General features: G+C 52.2%; 1 protein-coding gene across 29 annotated transcripts in view; it reads left to right on the forward strand.

Annotated features, from left to right (window-relative positions):
* Cacna1g (calcium voltage-gated channel subunit alpha1 G) overlaps nucleotides 1–22,691 on the forward strand; it is a 64,302-nt gene that overhangs the window by 4,465 nt on the left and 37,146 nt on the right. For 28 of the 29 annotated variants that reach the window (XM_038324886.1, XM_038324878.1, XM_038324881.1 and 25 more), the window contains exons 2-9: nucleotides 2,819–2,930; nucleotides 3,115–3,248; nucleotides 3,560–3,657; nucleotides 5,585–5,744; nucleotides 6,678–6,978; nucleotides 7,141–7,233; nucleotides 9,733–10,516; nucleotides 12,314–12,690. In XM_038324886.1, the coding sequence (XP_038180814.1) occupies nucleotides 2,819–2,930; nucleotides 3,115–3,248; nucleotides 3,560–3,657; nucleotides 5,585–5,744; nucleotides 6,678–6,978; nucleotides 7,141–7,233; nucleotides 9,733–10,516; nucleotides 12,314–12,690 (2,059 nt within the window). The remainder of the gene's footprint in view (nucleotides 1–2,818; nucleotides 2,931–3,114; nucleotides 3,249–3,559; nucleotides 3,658–5,584; nucleotides 5,745–6,677; nucleotides 6,979–7,140; nucleotides 7,234–9,732; nucleotides 10,517–12,313; nucleotides 12,691–22,691) is intronic. The other variant, XM_038324901.1, reaches the window with a different exon arrangement.

The raw sequence follows: 22,691 nt of genomic DNA on the forward strand, positions 1-22,691 counted from the left end.
ATAGTCACTATGGCAACCACTGTCCCCCGTTCCCTTGGTTACCATGGGGATCTGTCACATGGTTTTCCCCCCAACCTGATAACCTGTGGGTCTCCCTGCTTCTGCTTCCTTGCATGGGGACAAGACAGCAGTCTGGGCAAGGGGAGCGCATGTGTAAGGGGAAGGGGGGTGTCTCTAATTACCGTGGCAACAAATTCACACCACCTGGTGACACATTCTCCGGTTGTTATGGCAACAGAAGAACATCACATAGTGACATACTGCCATGTTCCCAAGGAAACAAGCCCCACCCTGAGAAGGGTGAAAGACCCTCTTAGATATTCTTCTATTCAATTTGTTCTAGATTTGCCTGTCCCTTAAGACTTAGCCATAGTGAAGGGATCGTGGAGTGGAAGGCATGTACACGGGTGCAGGCTGGGTCGCCAAGGGGCCTGGAGAAGGGAATTTTGGCTAAGAGCCCAATGTAAGGTTGTCTGGGTGCAGATTCTGACTATCAGAGGCCCCAGTCCGAGCCAATAAAAAGTAGGAACAGAAGTGGGGGCCATCCCTTCTGTGGGATCAGCTCTGTCACTCTTCACATCACTGTCATTGACTGACACCACCGAGGGCAGCATCAGGAAAACATGAATGGGGAGGCTTCTGGACGGACAGATGACTGGCTGGTTGGTACTTTGGTTCATTCATTCATTCATTCATTCATTCGCTCTTCCTGTGCACTGTTCATCTGCTATGGACTACATGTTACCCAGGGCTCTGTAGTGTGGGTGCTGTTAAGGGTGAAGCAGAGTATTCCTACCTGCCAGGAGCCTATAGCCAGCAAGGGAGAAGAGCCAAGCACACGACTTAACTCCGTGGAGTCACTGCCATTAGATGTCCACAGGAGTATCCTGGAGCCTTTCCCCCCACACAGTCGTTCTCATGGGCCCCTCCTAGGTGCTGCTTCTCCTGCAGAGAGGAGTGGGCTAGCTTGGGGAGCACGGACCCGTTATTAAGGGTAATTGCATCCTTTCCTTTCCAAGTGGTGGCTTCCTCCCTGTCCCCATTTTTTCCAGAGTGACCCCTGGCTGACCCCTATTCTGGAGAGAGATCCGACAGCTACTCTCAGGAAAACAGCCCCATAGAAACACTTTCATTTCCCCCTCTCACCTACTTCCCTGCTCTGAACCTAAGATTTTATTTCATTTTTTACTCTTTTTTTGTTTTGTTTCTCGAGACAGGGTTTCTCTGTAGCTTTGGAGCCTGTCCTGGAACTAGCTCTTGTAGACCAGGCTGGTCTCGAACTCACAGAGATCCACCTGCCTCTGCCTCACGAGTGCTGGGATTAAAGGCGTGCGCCACCATCGCCTGGCCACTCATTTTTTTTTAAGGGATGGATATTATGAAAACAGAAATGTCTGAGGATTTCTGGGGTGCTAGGTACAGGTGGTGACACAGATGTGCACCCAATAGAAAAGAGCCTGCTGACAGGAATGGGGAGCCCTTCAAGGTGGCTGAGGAAGAAGTTAGTGCTGAAGAGTCAGACAGTGGTGGGGTCCTTTGGGAGGATGGTTACTGGGTCTCTGAATCTTCCTGGTCATCTCTTCATGCCTGGTGGAAGCCTTCTCATTCCAGAAGCAAGGCTAAGACAGGAAGGGTCCATGGACTCCAAGACCCCAGGTGGACTGGCAGGGCAGGCAGCAGGTTGCCACAACCCCTTCCTCTTTCCTTCTATCTCTGCTTGTCCCTGGGTTCTTTGCTCTTTCTGCCTCACTCCTATTTTTTCATGAGGAAGCTAGGCTGTTTTGTTGTTCATCTGTGGGGTCCAGGGCCTAGAACCTTCTTTACCTGGAGGTCATCTTGTATACCTTCATGTCAAATGGGCGGAAGGTAAACCAAACCTCTCAACAGAATTCACTTCGCAGAAAGGCTTGGGATTTAGACTTCCCTCTGGCCCTAGCTGCTCGGATCTAGCTTAGAAGACACAAGAGGTGTGGCAGAAGCCTGGACATGTATGATGCTACTACTGCCCTCTCTGCAGAGCTGAGGCTTCTACCAAGTGCAGGGTCTGGCATGGGTCTTGTTTCCAAAAGGCGTGAATGTGGCTAAAGGCTGAGGACTTGGAGAAGCCGGGAACTGGTGGTTGAAGCCAGAGCCTTGGGTTCCTGTGAAGTGGCAAGGGGAGCAGGGCTGCAGATGTGGGCTCGCTTTCTGGTACCAGGGCTATCCTGAGGCCCTGTCTGCCTGCATAGTTGTAGTGTATGGAAGATAACGTAGTAGACCATGAGCTTGGAAGCCTCCATCCTATCTTGGCTTCTGGAGCAACTCTGGCATATGACTTGGCTTCAGCTCTCTGGGTCTTGCTGTCCTTGGGTTGTGGGGAATGAAATGATCCACCCTGGATGCTTCATGGGGCTGTTGTGAGCAGCGATCGTGGCATTGTGTGAAAGTGCGTGGTAAACTGTAAGGCAGGCTTAATCCGACTGTAGGTTTGTGTAACACATTCGCATACATTATCTCACTTGCTTCTCACATCTACCCAGTGCGGTGGGGAGAGGAGGATCAGATTCACAGCAAACTCATGGAGCCTGGCATTTCCACGGGCGCAATCAATTCTATTCCCTACATGGCTTGTGCAAATAGTCAGGGTATTTATGGCCTACTCTACCTTACAAATGAGGAAGACTGGGCTGGAGAGATAAAATGACCGTGGTAGGCCCGGCTCCTTCCAGCTTAGCTCTTGTGTTTCCAAAGGTTAATTGACAGGTAGCGAGTGTTAGGTCTGACCTAGGAGGCATCTTCAGCTCAGGCTTTGGAGAGCTGTTTCCTTGACACCTGGTACCTGGTTCGAGCGCATCAGCATGTTGGTCATTCTTCTCAACTGTGTGACTCTGGGTATGTTCAGGCCATGTGAGGACATCGCCTGTGACTCCCAGCGCTGCCGGATCTTGCAGGTGAGTATGTGTGTGTTTCTGTTCATCTGTCTCTGTGTGTGTGTTAGAGGAAGGGTTGAGTGGTTCTTGGATTGTAAAGCCTGAATTCTGTTCTGCCAGAAGCCCTGGTCCAGCTGGTGGGCATTGGGTGGGGTGGGTGTCCCCTATTCTCCTCAGTTTCGGCAGCCGCTCCTCCTCACTTTAGGCCTTCGATGACTTCATCTTTGCCTTCTTTGCTGTGGAAATGGTGGTGAAGATGGTGGCCTTGGGCATCTTTGGGAAGAAATGCTACCTGGGAGACACTTGGAACCGACTTGACTTTTTCATCGTTATTGCGGGGTGAGGGCTTGGGTTAGGGTGGGAGGTCATTGGGCAAGTCTCCTGCCTGTCTGGCTGTCCACTCCTCCAGGGCTGCCTGCTTGCAGGGCTCTGGTCTGTCATCTGCACCCCCACAGTGTTCCTTTGGGGTCTGTTCCCCTTTGAGTTGACTGTCATGGCTTGGGGGTATCCTTGTCCCCTAGACAGAGAGCTGATCTTCAGCTTCCCTTGGTGGAGGAGAGGGAAGAGTCCTAGGTCATCCTGCCACCTCACAGCAGGATTCTTCACTGGCCTCAAACTCAAAGGGCCTCCATCCCGGCCCCTCCCCACAGGATGCTGGAGTATTCGCTGGACCTGCAGAACGTCAGCTTCTCAGCAGTCAGGACAGTCCGAGTGCTGCGACCGCTCAGGGCCATTAACCGGGTGCCCAGTGAGTGACCCCTTAGCCCTCACCCCTGGACAGAGGGCCCTCAGAGGAAATGTGGCACATTCGTCATGACCTGAGGCAGAAAAGGGCACAGCAGGGACCCAGTCAGAGCCTCTAACCCTGGTGGTATCACTAGGAAAGCTACCTGGGTTCTACTCATTTCAGCCAGGCTGAATCTTAGAAACACCTCAGATGACCCCTTTCCAGAGGAATAGGGTGGATGGGGACCAGTGGGGAGACCATCAGACCAGCAAGAGGGGACACAAATTGTTAATGGTCTTTTTGGTTTTCGTTGGTGTGACCACACCGGCACTAAACACCACTTCTCTCAAGACAAGGCCACTCCACGCCTTACCCTCCGGCTATGGTTGCATCCCCCCCCCCACCCCCCGAGCTCCCCACTCCTTTCCAACTCTTGCAGCGACTGCTGAGACCATTATCTAAATTAAACCGCATTGGTTTCTGGAGCCAGCAAAGGTTTGGCAGCTTCAGCTCCCCTGCCTTTCTGCCCCTCTCCATTTGCAGGCCCCCTTTGCAATTCCTCAAGCTGCAGATGGGTCCCCAATGGGGCCTCGGGAGGGGGCACTGTGCCTGACTAAATGTCTGATGCTGCAGTAGCCGTGTGTGTGTGTGTGTGTGTGTGTGTGTGTGTGTGTGTGTCTCTGTGTGTGTGTGTGTGTGTGTGAGATTTGCTTACCTCTGGGAGGACAGAACTGCTGAGTGAGTGGGGGGGGGCATGCTTGATGTTAACGGGAGAGCCAGAAGAGGGGCGTGGCTGGCCTCCTCTCCCAGGTGACAGCTGCTAAATTGATAGACCTCAGACTAACCACTGCTGTAATTCCCTTAATGCTAGCAAGCCCTGAGGAATTGATCTCAGTTGGAGCTCCCAGGAGCTGAAGGAGGATGGGAGGAACTAAGGAGGCGGGGAGGGGGGGAAAGGGCTGACTGGCTGGTCAGAATAGGGTGGCTGTCGTCACCAGAAAGGTTAATCAATTGTTGTGTTATTGTTTAGAACCTTTGCCCCAGAGGGAGTAGAGCCCACACAGGGCACTTTGGGGGTCACATGGGCCACCAGAGGTCCATCACTTTGACAAGGGCTTAGGATGTCTGAGTCTCCTAAAGGCTAGTTCAAGTATTTGGGTTAATGAGTCGTAGACCCGGAGTGAGGAATGGATCCCTAACCAGGCTTTTATTTGGGGGTGGGGATGCAGTGACTTTGCCCATGGAGCATTAACTGCTATGTTCCCAAGAAGACAGAGTTATATCTCTTCAGGAGACCCTGATTTCAAGACCTAGAGCCAGCATGGAACAGACACACAGGGAACAGAAATGCAGGACCGGGCGATGGGGGTGGGCTCAGAAACCTGGTAAAGCGCTGGTCATCTTGGCTGCTTTCTAGCCTCCCTGGATACAGGAGGTCTGTCTCAGTTTCCCCAGTGGCCCCTGGGACCATCATTTAGGAAGGTCAGGTGACTGAGTCTGGTGAGAGAAGGAAGTGGGAGGTGTGTGCCTGCGCCTCGGGGAGCAGGATTTGGAAGCACAAAAACCTAAATTTAAGTCCTGGCGCCTACATTTAGCAGCTCCCATCCTGAGCATCTCACGTCACTTCTGGGAGCCTCAGACTTCTCATCTGTAAATTGGGGGTGATATCATCAGCTCCGTGGTGACAATGAGACAGTGAGGTGGGACCCAGAACCTGAGAGGGCTTTGGAAGCCACAGTTCCTGGGGATAGGTGTTGGTACCATACAATAGATAATATGGGCAGGCCAATGGGGCTTCAAGGGCTGTCTGGGAGAGTCTCCCCTCCAGCTTAAATTGGGCCTCTCAGCATTCCCAGTGGGCCCTCGTGGGGAAGACTGCCAGGCCTGTGGCCCTCAGCTTCGCTGGACCAGACTGGAACCCCCAGCATGGCTCTTCTGCCCCCCACAGGCATGCGTATCCTCGTCACATTATTGCTGGACACCTTGCCTATGTTGGGCAATGTCCTGCTGCTCTGTTTCTTCGTCTTTTTCATCTTTGGCATCGTTGGTGTCCAGCTGTGGGCAGGGCTGCTTCGGAACCGATGCTTCCTCCCTGAGAATTTCAGCCTGTGAGTGGTGGACCCGGTGGGTGACGGACGGAGGGGGGGGGGGCTGTGGACCTCTCTCAGTCCCTGGCTTCCTGTCGCCATGGATATAACTTCTCATATCTGGCACGCACTGGGCTTGCAAACCTAGCTACACATTGGAATAACCTGGGGCATTTTCAAGCCCTGACGCCCAGGCATGTCTTTGGGAGGTTCCCATTGCATTGACCTGGGGTTCAGCTTGGATCTAGGCATTTGAGAAGCCCTCCAGAAGCCAGGCACAGTGGTGTACAACTTTAATCTCAGAGCTCTGGAGAAAGGATTGGGCGAATCTGAGTTTCAGGCTGGCTTAGTCTACATAATGAGCTCCAGGCCAGCCAGAGATATGTAGTGAGACACTGCCCCAAGAGAAAGAAATGGGGGGGAAGGTAGGGAGGGAGAGAAAGACAGAGACTCCTTGAAGGCTAGAGGTATAGCTCGGTTGGTAGAGTGCTTGACTAGTACACACGAAGTCCAGGGTTCAATTCCCAGCACCCCACAAATTGGGTGTTGAGGTGCACACCTGTGGTCCTAGTGTTCAGGAGGCAGAGACAGGAGGATCAGAAACTCACAATCATTTGGCTACATAGAGCTTGAAGCCAGCCTGGAATATACACATGGCACAAGGATGAGGAAGGGGTAGGGGAGGGAGGGCAGAGGAACAAACCCCTCCTGTGATTTTTGACTTGCAACAAAGTTGGAACCACTTCCCTATTGTAGACCAGGCCAACCTCTCACATCCCTCCCTGCCCCCAACCCTGTCTACAAAGCCCTGTTTTGCCCAATCTCCTCTCCCGCTTTAGGTCTGGTTTATCCTCTGTGTGTCTCTGTGCACCCACACCAGCCTTTTTATCCTTGGCTTCTCTATGGGGAACCCTACTCCCCAGTCTTACCTCTTGTCTCTCCCTCACCCTGCAGCCCCCTGAGTGTGGACCTGGAGCCTTACTACCAGACAGAGAACGAGGACGAGAGTCCCTTCATCTGCTCCCAGCCGAGGGAGAACGGCATGCGGTCCTGCAGGAGCGTGCCGACACTGCGCGGGGAAGGTGGTGGTGGTCCGCCCTGTGCTCTGGACTACGAGGCTTATAACAGTTCCAGCAACACCACCTGTGTCAACTGGAACCAATACTATACCAACTGCTCTGCCGGCGAGCACAACCCCTTCAAAGGCGCCATCAACTTTGACAACATCGGCTATGCCTGGATTGCCATCTTCCAGGTGGGGCCACATGGGCTGTGGGGTATTCCCCAGAACAGTCCCAGGAGACAGCACAGACTGGGGCTTATCCTCAGGGTGAGGGTGGTGGCCAGGGTCTTGGTGGGGGAGACTGAAGGAGGCCTTAGTGGTCCCAGCCGGAGTCAGCTGTCTCTCTCGCCTCAGGTCATCACTCTGGAAGGCTGGGTCGACATCATGTACTTTGTGATGGACGCACATTCCTTCTACAACTTCATCTACTTCATTCTCCTCATCATCGTGAGTGACTCCTTCAGCCCTCATGGGAGTGGGAGATAATGGGACTGCACATGAAGTTGTGAACAGAGGGGAAGTTCTTAGCTCCCAAGTCCTGTAGAGGTGGTGGCGTCTGTCACACTGTGGGAAGGCTATGGGGTGAGACAGGAGAAATCCAAGATCAAGGCCAGACTCTACCGCTTACTACTATTAGGACCTTTTGCAAGTCATCTTTGAGTCCCCACACCCATTATAGGCTTCTGATTCTTTACCCGTATGGTAGAGGGTTCTCAAACCCCCACAATGTTGTCATCACCTTCCCTAAGGGTACCAGAAATGGCCAAGTGTGGTTCTGACTTCATGAGCTCTAGGGGAGCTCTGCCGACATGCTGTTGGAAAAGGGAAAGATGCTAAATATCTCAAAATGTTTGCAAGCAAAGAATCATGCACCCAAAACTCCAATTGGTATTGAGAAATGCTGTGAGATCTCTTCTTCCTTCCAGCTCTGAAATTCCAAGGCTCTCGGAAAGCAGAAGACAGACCAAAGCAGTATCATTTAATCATTTTAATCACTACCAGTCATCGTAGATGCTTTCATGGCTACCACTTAAAGCTGATATTTATTGAGCACTTACTGTGTGCCAGCCACTGTTTCCCGAGGGTTGGGCATTTCATCCTCACCATGATCTCATTGCTACCTTTGTTTTCCGAGGAAGGAAAATGACTTTTCCTCATTTATCTCCCCCTACCATGTGCGTCGTCTAAGCTGTGGATCAGTGTCTCCAGGGAGGGCTGTCAGTGCTAATGTGGCTGTTCTTCCTTATATGCTCCCATGATGTGGCCGCTTCAGGGATGGTGGCCTCTGTCTTCTAAGTGAGAACTCAGAGCTCTAGAGGGTTGGCCACTGGTACAAGATCACGTAGGAAGTCGGGGCTAGACCTGAGATGGCAGCTCCAGGTTACCAACTCCAAATCTAGCCCTTCCATTTTCCCATCTCACCAAGAGGTCAGGGCAGAGCCAGGTGGAGGGCTGGATACTGAGTGGAGATTAAGGAGCCAGGTGTGGTGGTGCACGCCTTTAATCCCAAAACTGGGGGGCAGAGGCAGAGTCAGGCGGATCTCTAGGAGTTCCAAGTCAGCGTGCTCTACAAAGCAAGTTCCAGGACAGCCAGGGTTATACAGAGAGACTCTGTCTCAAAAACCCTAAGGGGGGAAAAGTAAATGAATGAGATTAAGACCAATCACTCAGGCCGGGCGGTGGTGGCGCACGCCTTTAATCCCAGCACTCGGGAGGCAGAGGCAGGCGGATCTCTGAGTTCGAGGCCAGCCTGGTCTACAAGAGCTAGCTCCAGGACAGGCTCTAGAAACTACAGGGAAACCCTGTCTCGAAAAACCAAAAAAAAAAAAAAAAAAAAAAAAAAAAAAGAAGAAGAAGAAGAAGACCAATCACTCAGGACAGCTTCCAAGAGGTGAGGACAGAATGAAGCTACTTCTAAGGAGAGAGAGAGGGTTCCCTAGGCTACCATAGCTTTCCCAGGTGTGAAAGAATGACCAAGCTTGGAGCAAAGCTTTCCTGGGGACCTTTAGCATCCCTGACCATTACCACAACAGCAAGGCCAGTACTTCAGGATAGGGACTCATCTGATAATTGTTACCGTCCTCAGGCTTGCTTGGGTGGGGGAGGGATAGACAGGGACATGGGGGGCCTAGTTTCCACCCTCCCACACACCTCCTGAAAATTCTTCCCAAACAGCTCTTTGGAATCACACTAGTGAAGCTAATTATCATAATTACTAGGACATGCGCTAGAGAAAAAAAAAAGTCTGCTTTGTCACCTCAAATATTTATTTCCATCATTCAGGCTTGTTGTCCAAGCAGTAGGTTACTCAGGGTCCTGGGGAAACTGAGGCATGGAGATGGGGACCGGGGAAGGATGGGCAAATCAGAATGACGGTTTTGTTAGTCTGTAGGGTCCCCCCTTTCAGCTGGGGATATTGAAATCCTGTGGTTATGAGTCTCCCCCAAGGTCATGCAGCTAGAATTGAAAAAGTGGGAGAATTACAAGTAGACCTCAAAATGTTTTGCTCCAAGCTGAAGGTCCTCTGTCCCTAGTATTGCATTCGTTTCTCCAGACTTCTCTCCAACTAGAAACTGGGAAGACACCTTAGAGTCTCTGCTCATACACATTTAAAGGCTGGGAATTGGGGATATCTCAAAGCATTCTATCACCAGCAATAGCAACACCCTGAACGTCCATAGGGCTCAATTTCAGTCTTACTTGGTCTGTAATAGCTGAGTGATCATGGGCTAATTTCTTGATCAGTCTGAGCTTCGGCTTCTTCCCTGCTCAGATGGAGAGTACAAAAGTGTCTGCTCCCCAAATTATCATGACAATAAAATGGGATGATGCCTGGACAACTACAAACCCTGTGCCTGGTCCACAATGAATTCATTGATTGGGGCAGCTGGCATCAAGATTCGCTTTTCTTCAGGACATCTCCTCTTTCTGGCCCCACCCCTGCAGGTGGGCTCCTTCTTCATGATCAACCTGTGCCTGGTGGTGATTGCCACACAGTTCTCAGAGACCAAGCAGCGGGAGAGTCAGCTGATGCGGGAGCAGCGTGTGCGATTCCTGTCCAACGCTAGCACACTGGCAAGCTTCTCCGAGCCAGGCAGCTGCTATGAGGAGCTGCTCAAGTACCTGGTGTACATCCTCCGCAAAGCAGCCCGCAGGCTGGCCCAGGTCTCTAGGGCTGCAGGTGTGCGGGCTGGGTTGCTTAGCAGCCCAGTGGCCCATGGTGGGCAGGAGCCCCAGTCCAGTGGCAGCTGCTCTCGCTCACATCGACGTCTGTCTGTCCACCACCTGGTGCACCACCATCACCACCATCATCACCACTACCACCTGGGTAATGGGACGCTCAGAGTTCCCCGGGCCAGCCCAGAGATCCAGGACAGGGATGCCAATGGGTCTCGCCGGCTCATGCTGCCACCACCCTCTACACCCACTCCCTCTGGGGGCCCTCCGAGGGGTGCAGAGTCTGTGCACAGCTTCTACCATGCCGACTGCCACTTGGAGCCAGTCCGTTGCCAGGCACCCCCTCCCAGGTCCCCATCGGAGGCATCTGGCAGGACTGTGGGTAGTGGGAAGGTATACCCCACTGTGCACACCAGCCCTCCACCAGAGATGCTGAAGGATAAGGCAGTAGTGGAGGTGGCCCCCAGTCCTGGGCCCCCCACCCTCACCAGCCTCAACATCCCACCTGGGCCCTTCAGCTCCATGCACAAGCTACTGGAGACACAGAGTACGGGTGAGAGCATGGGTGGGTGTGCTGGGACCCCACAGTTGGAGGTTGGGTGGTAATCTAGAAGACTAAGGGTCTGGAGTCTGAGGATCCAAGACCCAGGGCCCAGTTCCTAGTTTTTCGTGCTGCTCCTTGTAGCTCTGGAACCTTCCACCAGTTCCATTTTTTTTTTCTTTTGAGCCCTATCAAACGGGAGCTAGGATTACTGTATGTATTACTACAATGTAGGAGGAATGACAGTTGTCACACATGCATGCCTCCCATGTACTATGCCTTTGGCCATAACATCTAACTACTGCTGCCCGATGATGTGCCCGTCACATGCTTTGCAGGCAAGATCAACTTGAGTCCTCTGGACAGGTTGGTAATGAGCCTGCGTGCACTCTTGCTGTGTGCATAAGAGAAAAAGTGACTAGGAGTGTTGGTGAGTGTGACCTCAAGACCATCTGACTCCACAGCCCACTCTGTGTCCTTTGTCCCAAGGCTCAGCGGGGAAATGGTGTGTGACTGTGGCAGTCTGGTTCCTCACAAGGTGACTGCTGTAAACAAAGAGACCTAGAGCAGGAGCAGCCAGTGCTGAAAGCAGCCAGCCTGTGGGTGGAGCATTGGTGACCTGGGGGAGTGGGATGCTTGCCGCCTGTAGGCTGGCTACCCAGGCAGACACAGCCTGGGACCCATGTTGCAGGGAAGATGTGGTGACAGAATGCAGCGGCATATGTGAGATGTCCCTTGAGAGTGTGTGTGGAGGCCAGAAAGTGTCACCACAGAACTCAGAGTGAAAGGTTCTTAGGCTAGCTCTCCCCCTGCCCTGCCATGGGTCATCTCTCACATAGGCTTCCATTTTCCTCTGTGTGGGATTGAGGCTGTCACTACCGTGGGAGCATACTGATGGCCTGTGGTACACAGATACACTCAGGAGGGGGACATAGCATCTTGTCTCTCCTAGGGGTCAGGCCTTGAGCTGACGACCCCCTCACACTTGTTTACCTGAGTAGGCTCTAAGGTGTCATTCATTTCTCATATCCTGTGACCAAAACAGGATTTAAATGGACAGGGGTGCCTTGGGACATGTCCCTGTGTATATTCAGAACATACCTGATATACTTTGTGTGCTTGTGTGCATGAAGGAAAGTGGAGGGGTGTTCCCTATGTGTGTGTGTGTATATGAGGGTACAAGTGTCTGATTTACATGCATTTGGGTATGGTGCTGCTTCCTGGTGTCTGCATAGGCACATATGTGCGTGGGTCTAGTATATAAACATTGGATGGCATGAATGTGTTTGGGTATACATGTGTGTGCTCCGTGTGGGGGTGTGTATGTGTGTGTGTGTATTGTGGTGCACAGATTGTATGTGCTCACTATACATGTGCACAGTGTGTGCATGTATGTGTGTCTGGTATGTGTGATAAGAAGGGTGCATGTGTGACTGGGTCCCAAAGATCTTCTGGGAAATACTATTCAGCACTGTGTGGGTACAGACCTACACTCTCTAGGGAGGGGAGCTAGTCTAGATTCCTGACAGAAAGCTACTAGGACATAGGACATAGCTCCACAAGACATAGCTGTACAGGATCACGGAGGACATGGTGGCTATCCCTCTGCCTCGATCCTCAGAAGTGACCATCAATAGGGCACCATTGACATTGGGATATTTTGTTGTTCAGGAACAACCCATTCACTAAGTGCCTAGCATACTCATGACTGTAACCCCCAGCCTCTCTCCCACAGGCTCTACATCCTCCTAGGGCAGGGGAGCTCCTGGCGAGCGTCTTGATCCTCTAACATCTACTCTTTTGTTCCAGGAGCCTGCCATAGCTCCTGCAAGATCTCCAGCCCTTGCTCCAAGGCAGACAGTGGAACCTGTGGGCCAGACAGTTGCCCCTACTGTGCCCGGACAGGGGCAGGGGAGCCAGAGTCCGCCGACCACGAAATGCCTGACTCAGACAGTGAGGCTGTGTATGAGTTCACACAGGACGCTCAGCACAGTGACCTCCGGGACCCCCACAGCCGGCGACAGAGGAGCCTAGGCCCAGATGCAGAGCCTAGTTCTGTACTAGCTTTCTGGAGACTCATCTGTGACACATTCCGGAAGATTGTAGATAGCAAATACTTTGGCCGGGGAATCATGATCGCTATTCTGGTCAATACACTCAGCATGGGCATCGAGTACCACGAGCAGGTAAGGATGCAGCCTCGGCTGGCTCCAGATAACAGCTCTTCCTTAGGGCTGATTCTTCTTTGTGTTGAAGTGCCTGGGAGAGGGGAATGGAAAGAGGAAGTTATGGATGGGGTCTCTTGAGGGTGAGCACAATGATTGTCCTTGCATGTTTTCTGAATCTAGAGATTGCCCAGGCAGCTGCAGGTATGTTCTGTCTGGGAAGGCTTCTCAGAAGAGGGACGCAGTAAGCCACCAGAAGAGACTTGGGTCTTTGGAGAAGGCAAGGCAGGCAGGAGATGTATTAACTCAGTAAGCAGAGGGTGATTGACAGGCAGGAGGGCCATTCAGGTATAAGTGAGGGATTGGTGGTGTTGAGTGGCCGTGCCTGAGAGAATATCAGGGTGCAGCTACAAAGCAGTCTTGGCTTAGCCTAAGGTCAGAGCCTTGCTGTGAACTGGGGTGGCTCTGGGTAGATAAGGGTGTCCAGAATGGCCAGGTGGCTAGAAATCAGCGAGTTTGAGGAGCTGCTCCAAGGAGCAGGGTGTTTGGTCAGGAGAAGAGGCTCAGCAAGGACCGTGAGCTGTCTTCAAATATTTGAAGGACTGTCATGTGGAAGAGGAAAGCTTGTTCTGTGGGTCGACGATGGCTGCCAGCTACAGATCTGGCTGAGAGGAGGAAGCTACCTCCAAGCTGTGCAGATGGAATGTTTGGCCATGTCGGGGGCCTGCACTGGCCTGGGCTGTCTAAAGAGGTTGGCCAGTGGCGAAGCATGTGTGGAAGTTCTGCTCATCTGGGTGTCCTGGCCATCCTGGGGCAGCAGGGAGGGGACTGGCCACCAGAGCCTCTCTTTTCCTGGTTTGGAACTAAGCGTGTGTACCCCTCGTTCCTGATTCCCATGCCAAGACAGAGGTATTGAGAGCTCGTGACAGTCCAGCACGAAATCAGAGGGGTGTCTCAACCAGTAGGGACTGAGCCAGGGTGTGTGAAAGCAGTAAAATGTTCACTTTCCAGTGGGTTCTGAGACCCCGTAGCCTCACCTCACTGACCCCTGCCCTGGAAATGACATGAGCCTTTGGCTCGTAAACTGCCCTGTCTGGCCAGGCACACCCCTCATTAACCCATCCCATTGGCTCTGCTCTCTCTTGCTCGAAGGACCCAGTATGGAGCAGCTATGCTATGTACTGTTCTTCCCGTGTCAGAGAGGTGTGTGTGTATGGGTGGAACCACACACCGGCTGCAGTGCCAGTGGGTGGGCATGCATGGCACTGGGTGGGCGTGTTGTGTCTGGGCTGCGTGGGGCGTGGGCATGTATGCACATGCTGGTTCTGCCAGCCTCCCGCACAGAGGTGCTCTACTCTGCCAGGTGGCTGGGGGAGAGTGAGGACAGCATTTTCTCCTTCTGTGACCCAAGAGATGGCAATCTCTAACCTCTGCCACCTCGGATCCCCTAGCCTGAACTGCCACCTCCTCATTTTCACTCAGTGCCGGCTGTGTCCGTCCTGCTCTCCCAAGGGAGCACATTTCTGGTGCCCTCCCCTCTCCCCGGGGAGGTGGTGGAGGTGCGCCCAGCAGTCCATGCCTGGCCAGATGCTGCTGGTGGAGGCTTTGATTACACTGGGAAGAAGCTGAGTCACACAGGCTCAAGGCAGATGAAGCTGCTGCAAGAGGGCTTTCAGTTAGATGTCAAGAAGGATGCCCCTTTTGGAAAGGAAAGAAAAATCATTAGTTGAGGTGCTTCCAGCATCTCCTTACCCACGTTCTTGAGGAAAGAGGCGACAACCCTAGCTTCCCCCTTGGCCCTCATTTTGAACGGGCAGCATCTGCTGGAGGGATAAGTTTGTCCTAGTACCTGGTGGCTGACGGGCCCCATGAGAGTGAGTGGGAGTCCCCAGCAGGCTGGGCAGATGACTGGTTGCCGCCTGGAAGGCTCAGAGGGTAGGCAGGGTGGCATAAAACCCCAGAAGCTGCCATGGTCCTGTGCTTGCAGGCACTGTGGCGTGAATGTCCCACCATCTGGGCTTCTGAGCAGGCTGAAGGAGAGTGAGAAAGTATGCCGGGCTGAGAGACAGTGACACAGAGGGGCTTAGAGGGGAGGCAGGAATGGGACGGATGCATAGAGGGAAAGATGGAGACCGGGGGAAAGAGACAGAAAAGACAGAGACAGAAATGTGGAAGGAGACACAGAGACAAGGGGACAAGAGACGGAGACAGACAGACATTTAGAGAGACAGAGGAAGACAGGAAGGACACTGAAGACAGAGACAGAGACAAAGGTCCAGATGCAAAGGAGGACAGGGTTGGGGCAGGGAGGGGGAGCTCAGGATTCAGATGGAGCTGACTGCAGGGGAAGTCAAGCTGATTGGAAGGAAGGCTTGCAGATGCTACTGCAGTGGCTCTTGGGCCCCAGGCTCCTGGTTTCCCTGTGGGGCTCTTAATGAAGTGATTACATCCATCAATTCTGGTATTGATCAGCTTGGGGAGCCCTGGAGAGGGGATGCTGTAAGTGATCCTAGTCCTCTGCCCCTCTCAGGTGCTATCTTCTCCTACTGCCATCTGCTTTGCCAGTTATTCCGTTTCGTTGCTGGAGACAGTGCCTGTCCCTTCCACCTTCCTCTTGATGGGAAAACATAATTTTGTTATCTCCCCTCAGACTCCCAAGGCTGGGACCATGTTGACTTCAGCATTCTTCTGATTCCTCTATCCCTTAGCCCCTTGCCAGCAGCATTGGTGTGTCCAGAAAGATTAGTGAGAAGGACAAGGACAGAGAAGACTGAGGAGTACCTGAGCAAGAAAAGTGATATAGTGTTGACTATAGGATGAGTCGAAGTATGTGTCCCACCAACAGGGGTCAGTACAGGAGGTTCAGAATGGTAAATTATCAATTTAGCCACCTACCCATCCACCTGTCCATCAGTCCATCCATCTACCTACCTACCCATCCGTCCATCAGTCCATCCATCCACTCACCCATCCATTCATCCATCCCATTTCATCCATCCATCCATCTATCAATCCACCCACCTATCCATCTATCCATCCACCCATCCATCCATCCATCCATGCATCCCTCCATCCACCCACTGACCCACCCACCCGCCTACCCATCCATCCATTCCACACACATATCCAATGCATCAGAGTTGGACTTATGCAGTGGTGCTGATAAATGTTTATTGTGTTGCCCTTAATAAAACAAAATAAACTAGGCTGGCCATCCCACTACTCAAGCGGCCGAGGCAGGAAGATTGAAAGTTCAAGGCCAGCCTGCACAATTTACTGAGATTCTGTATATAAAAAAATGTAAATATTTACTTATTTATTTTATGTATATATGTGAGAGTTTGGGTGGCTGTGTATGTGTGTGTATTGTATGAGCAGGTGCCCATGGAGGTCAGAAGAAGTGTCAGATCCCTTGGAACTGGAGTTACAGACAATTTTGAGCTGCTGTGAGGGTTTTGGAAATCAAACCTATGTCTTTGCAAGAGCAGTAAGTGCTCTTAACAGCTGAGCTGTCTCTCTAGTCTTCAGAATTTTTTTTTTTTTTAAAATAAAGGAAGGCTGAGAATATAGCTCTGGAGTAGAGTGCTTTCCTAGCATGCCCTAGGCCCGAATTTTAAACTCTAGTACTACAGAAACAAACAATCCCAACCTATTTCGCCAGTTTCCAGGTGTAAATGCTCCCACCATAGCCAAGTCCCTGGAGAGGTGGAGTTGGAAAGGGATGGACCCTGAGCTTAGTCTACAGGACAGCCAGGGTGCAGCCATCCAGGGATGCAGCAAGGGGGAGGGCCAGAGGTACCAGACACTAAAACCTAAGTTCTGGCATTCGGAATGAGTGGGGCACTGGGTATGGGCTGGCTGAACAAGTAACATGAGATTAAGTTGGGAAAAACTCAGGCCAGATCTTAAGAGGCACAGGAAGGAATTTGGCTTGTGTTGATAGGTTCTTAGCAAGGATTTTTAGCAGGTCATATGACCAGGTTTGTGTTTTATCAGGAACTTCCTGGAAGCTGTGAGGAAGGAAAGTGGGAGAGAAAGAAGGGGCCACTGCAGTGGTCCATGCCCTGTTTTTATTCTTGGAGACAGAGAGAAGGGGCCTGGGGAGAGCCCACCAGACCCAAATCTTTAGACTTAGCACCAGGTAGCTATTAGGAGGGGGGACAGCAAGGATGAGCCCAGGCCTCCAGTGGGGAACAGGGACTTGAGATAATATCTGGGGGCCAAGAAACAGCACTGTGCCCTGTGTCCCATCCAGGGCCTTTCTGTGAGTTGGGGTCTTGGAGTCACAGGCTAATTGCTCCTTCTTCGTTCTGAACCCAGTAAAGGAAGGTGCTAGCCACTTATTTTAGAAGCAAGATGGCGGCATATAGGGCTGGGGAAGCTGAAGAACAGAGAGAGACGGGTGTAGTTGGCCTCTTAGGCCAAGAGAGGACAGGATGGGCACGATTCTGCTTGTCACCAGTGTCCGGACCCATCCTGTCACTGCAGATACATGTCCAGAGAAGGTTTCTATTTATAAGTGGTTGAGGCTGGTTCACAGAAAAGGAAGTGAGGGTAAGATGGGGGTGGGGTCCACACGTGGTATGCCTGGATTGTTGAAGGGGGGGAGGTCACAGACTCCTTTTTTGGTTCTGTTGAAAGCCGGGAGCACTCTCTCTTCAGACACAGATATGCCACATAGATACTCCAAGCGTGGCATTTGAAGGCAAGGCTTTATGGATGCCTTCTACCTGGGCCTGACCCTTGCTTTCCAGATTGTGGCCCAGGGCCTGTGGGCCTAGCAAGATTTGGGGTGACAATTCCTTGATGGCTGACCTGCCCCATATTTTCAAGGAGTCTTGGTTGAGGGGAGTAAATAGGGTACTGTTTGGAGCTATGGGGCTGTGTCCTTTGAGGCATCCCCTGGTTCTAGGCCTCCCCAGTTTCACATGGGGCACACATCTTGGGCACATCCCACTGGGAGAATTCTAAGATGCCAGAGGGTAGGGGCAGAGCCAAAGCACCCAAGAGGTGTCCTTGTTCCTTTTCAATGGCATTTCACACCCAATGTCAGGTGCTGGCCTCCAGGGGACAAAGGAGAGGTGTTCACACCTTTACAACAGGTGAGGGGGCAGGATGAAGGCACAGCCAGCAGCCTAGCTTGTAAATGTCCCGGCTTGGCATAAGGGCACAAGGTGATCAAGTCAGGAGTGGCAGGAATGGGAGGGAGGGCTCTGAGGAAGCCTGAGCCGCCAGGAGGTGCAGGCCTGGTGGGGGAGGGGTAAGGAAGCCGTTCCTATCGCTCAGATGTCAGGCAATGAGAGCCGTGTCAAGGGGACAGCACAGAGAGGACAGGAGTGGGCAGGGCTGTACGCCTACTGGCAGGGTCTTTGGCCCTGGCACCCGACTGTCGGGATGGATGAAGGGCAAGCATGACTTCCAGATAACTCTGAGGCTCCAAAGCAGACTCCCCAGGCACACTGGAGTGGGAAGAGGGGGAAGGAACAGGTTCGAAGAGGAGGTGAAGGCTTTGTTTTGGACGTGTTGAGTTTGAGATGGCTGTGGGCCATGCTGAGAGGGCTATCAGGCAGGCGCTGGCCGTCCGGATGAGAAGCCAGGGACTTGGAGGACTTTTGTTTAGTGTCCTCTACACTCTCCCTCCAGTGACAGCTGGAGGGTGGGAAGTGAGGTGATGGTGGAGGGAGGGCATCGAGGGGAGGGAGTGGGCCTAGGATGAACTCTATAGAATACTGGCTGAGGGGAAAAGAGACCACTGGGGAAGGGTCCCCTAGAGAGGCAGGAGGTGGCTGCATAGGGCCACGGAGACCAGGTGCGGGGGGGGGGGGCAGTCCTGGCTGGATATTGCTAAGGCAATTACTACAAGAAGGACTGGAAAGATCCTTCCTCTCAAGGTGAGGGGCGGTGTTGGGGCAGGGACATGACTTACAGTTGAGTGTGCAGAGAGCGTCTGTTTGTGGCCAGAGCAGGAGAGCGCCATCTGAGAAATGGACAGGGACACTGATGTAAGGGATCCTAGTGCAGGTGAAGGAGGGAGGAAGATGAAGGTGCAGGCTGGGTGTGGGAAGAAACCCAAGGGTGGCCAAGTTTGGAACAGAAATGGGAGAATGGGTAACTGCGGGCCGAGCATAACACAACCATGCAGCCACCCAGCAAGCATGGACTGTTTGGTCAGCACAGCCTCGTTGGTGACTGAATACTGTACTCAGCAGTTCAGAACACAGCAGAGAGGCAGGGACATGGGGACTCACCTGAACCAGAGACCTTACAGGCAGGAACCCTCTGAAGTCAGTAGCATGAGATTGATCCTCAATGGCCGACCATGGGCTCCAGTCCAGAGGTTGACCAAGAGGGTGAGGAGCAGGACCTACTTTCCTCCTCCCTCATTCCCTTCCCTTCCTTTTTAACTTCTTTATGAGAGTCTCACTGTGTAGCCCAGGCTAGCCTCAAACTTGGGCAATACTCCTGTCTCAGCCTTGAGGGCTGGGGCTATAAGTGTGTATCACCATGTTTTGTGGCATGGTGCTGGGGGATCAAACCCAGGCTCCACATATGCTAGGCAAGCACTCTATATTTGCTCTGTGTGTGTGTGTGTGTGTGTGTGTGTGTGTGTGTGTGTGTGTGAAAGATGGGTTATCTTATAGCCTGGGCTGACTTAGAGCTTAAAATGTAGCCTTAGCTGAGAATCACCTTGAACTCTTTATCCCTCTTCCTCCTGAGTGCTGAGATTACAGGCATGGGCCACCATGCCAGGCTCAAGGCTCCAGAATTTTAAGTGGCAGGGGCCTGGGTTGGCTATCTTGAAGCTGAGCCAGCATTGGCAGGGCTATGCCTACCTGGCAAGTATTCAGCTGGGAAACTTCTAGTAGCTGGAGAGATGGTGGAGGAGATAAAGCTAGCTGCTGGCTTAGGGATACAGGGGAAATACAATGAGGGTGCTAGGGGTGAAGTGTGCGGAGATGTGATATCCAGGCTGAGAGCTGTATGCGGTCTGTGAGGTTGTTTGGGAATTCTTCACCACCCTGCCGTCCCCTGATTTCTCACACCTTCTAGGATACTTGCCTTCTCCTGACTCATCCGTCCCTGTAGCCTGCTTAGACTCCAGTTCCTGGGAAACAGGAACTGGGGACAGCAAAAACAGGGTTGAGATTAGCTGGGGAGTCCAGATTGGTGAGCAGAATCTTCTAGGCCTGGTGGGGCTGCTAGGTGCTAAGGAGATGGACGAGGCATGGGGAGCAGACCGGAGTGGCTTCACCCAGCCCCTTTGTAGCTCTGGTCTGGCTTCTCCACCTTTTCCTGGGAAAGGCACTCACTGTCTGTCAGAACCAGCTCTCGGGCCTCCTGCCGGGACAGCTGCAGTATCTCCTAATTGGTCTTCATCTCCCCTCCAAGCCATCTGCATGCTGCCACCACTGCAGCCAGATTAATCTTTTTAATACACAGACATGCACATTTCCTCCCTCCCCGCAGAAACATCAATGGCCGTGTTATGGGCCAAGGCTGGTCCTGCTGGAGTTGTGGCTGGAAGCCACTCTCCTTGTGGGCCCTGCAGCCCCATCCTTTCCCATCTTTCCCACTCGCGACCACTCGCGACGTTTTGGGTCTTGAGTACCATCCCCACCCAACCAACCAACCACACACATAGTCCCTGCCCTTTGCGCTACTGCTGCACCAGCTAGGGATATTTCCCACCGATAGCTCTTCTTGAGTGCCCCCACCTGTACTGGCCCACTGACTTAGCTGGCTTTGAGCTCTGTGTTGCTCCTAGCTTTTTCTCCCGCTGAGCTGTAGCTGGCAGAGCAGAGAGTCTGTCCTGACACACTTGAGCCCTGCTTCCACCGTCTGGATCCACAAGGCTACCCAAGCCTGGGCCTGAGCGTCGAGTCTTCGCAGCCTTGAACTCCCCTGTTCTGCAGAGAAGCATAACACAAGAAAGTCTGAGCTGCTCAGGGACTTTCCCAAGGTCACACGGCAGAAAGGTTCGGAGTTGGCAGGCCTACTGTCTTTGGGTTCAGTCCCACGTTTATATCAAGAATGTCCTGTCCACAGAGGCCACTTTAAAGTGTAGTCAAGGGACTTGGTATGGTAGCAAGCTGCTGACCCTGTTATGCTCCCTACACAGTGATGATCAGGAGAGGACAGGTTGGGAGATGGGCAAGGAGGGACTCTAGCCAGCATCAACACAGAGCAGAGGTCCTGGCCTCAGCTGCAAAGGCTCAGGCTGTCCGCCACTTCTTATATAATGTATCCACTGGGCCCTGACATCTAGGAATGGCAGGAGATACCCAGTCAGAGGCCTGAGAAAAGGGATCTGAAGCCAGGAAGGGAATGAGGGGAGCCTGGAACGTGCCTCAGGGATTGAGTGGACTTTCTCTCAGAGTGTGGTAGATGTAGTATCATGAGTCTTGCAAAGAAGCCACGTAGCCTCATCAAGCTCCCACACCTCTACAAGCTTCAGTCTCTCTTTCCCTTGTTTGGTTGGAAGCGTAGAGGAAATGAACTCCGGGAGGCCCTTCATCCACTGGCACAGTACTGGGTTCTAGCAGAAAGTGACTCCACCTCTGCCCCTGTGAGTGGTCAGAATTATGGCTGCAGTCCCCAGGGCCACCGTGTTACTAAGATTGTGTCTGTGTCCTGTCCTGTGTTGGCATAACATTCCCAGCCTCCGATTTAGTAGCTTGGACCTGGCTTTCTGGAGAAGGAAGGTGTTTTTGTTGGTTTGTTTTTTTGTTTTTCTTCTTCCATGGATCACCAGGGGATGGACTATTGGGTTTTGGAAAAAGAGAGGTCCTGGCCCTTAAGTGTGTGCAAGAAGAGTAGCAAGGCTGAGGCCAAATGCCTGGTTCTCTGTCTACCCATACCAGGCACCCCAGCTTCTCCAAAACTGCTTGGCAGAGCTGGGTGGGATCTTCAGCCTTTGCTGCCCCACCTCTCTGATGGAGATCCTGGGATAGCCCTCCAGGGGTCCCTTGCACCTGCCTTCTCTCTGAGCCCTTTGCTGTGTGCTGATAAACTGTGCTAGTATGTGCCCCTAGGCTATTGATGCAGACTGCCTAGGGCCCCCCGGATGAAGCCTGTGTACACACAGTAGCTGTCTCATTAGGACCCACTTTTAGAGCAAACACATACATACCAAAGATATGGTGCTGGCAAGGCATTGTGGCCCAGGACTCAGGAGACTGTGGCTGAAGGTGTGTGTGAGTTCAAGGCCAACCTGGACTGGGCTACACAGTGAGGCCCCCTCCACCCCCTTTTCCTTGGTCTCCTCGTCTCAAAAAAGTCTTGAGAGCTACTATGCTTTCAGCTGTTTGGAAGGAGTTTGATACATTTTGAGTCTTAGTGGATTTTTGAAGCACAGATTGGACTATCTTGTATTCATTTGCTATGTTTGGGCCAGGTGGTAGTGGTGCTTGCCTTTAATCCAGCACTTGCTAAGCGGACCTCTGTGAGTTCGAGGCCAGTCAGGTCTACAGAGCTAGTTCCAGGACAGCCAAAGCTACACTGAGAAACCCTGTCTTAAACCCCACCCTAACCTGGAAAAAAATGTTTGAAACCAGAAGTGTTTTAGATCGGAGAGCATTTCCATGTGCATAATAAGATATTTTAGGTACAGGGCCTATGTCAGAGTTCATTGATGGTTCATATACTCCTTGTACACACAGCCTGGTTTAAAAAGTATATATTTTGAGAATGCTTGTGCTTTTGTTTTGTCTCATTTTTTGGTTTTGGTTTTATAATAGGGTCTTATTATGTAGTCCTGACTGGTCTGGAACTCACTATGTAGACCAGGCTGGCCTTGAATTCACAGAGATCTGCCTACCTCTGCCTCTGGGTACTAAGGTGTGTGCTGTGACTGAAGGCATGTGTCACCCTGCCTAGCTGGTATACTTGTTCTGACTGTTCTGTCATGTGGTCAGATGGAAATTTCCACTTGTGGCATCACATTGGTTCTCAGGAAGTTGTAGGTTTTGAATTTGGGGTTTTAGATTAGAGAAGCTCAATCTATGTACTCTCTGTGACCTAAA

Source organism: Arvicola amphibius, chromosome 4, assembly GCF_903992535.2.
Source record: "Arvicola amphibius chromosome 4, mArvAmp1.2, whole genome shotgun sequence".
Taxonomy (NCBI): Eukaryota; Metazoa; Chordata; class Mammalia; order Rodentia; family Cricetidae; genus Arvicola; species Arvicola amphibius.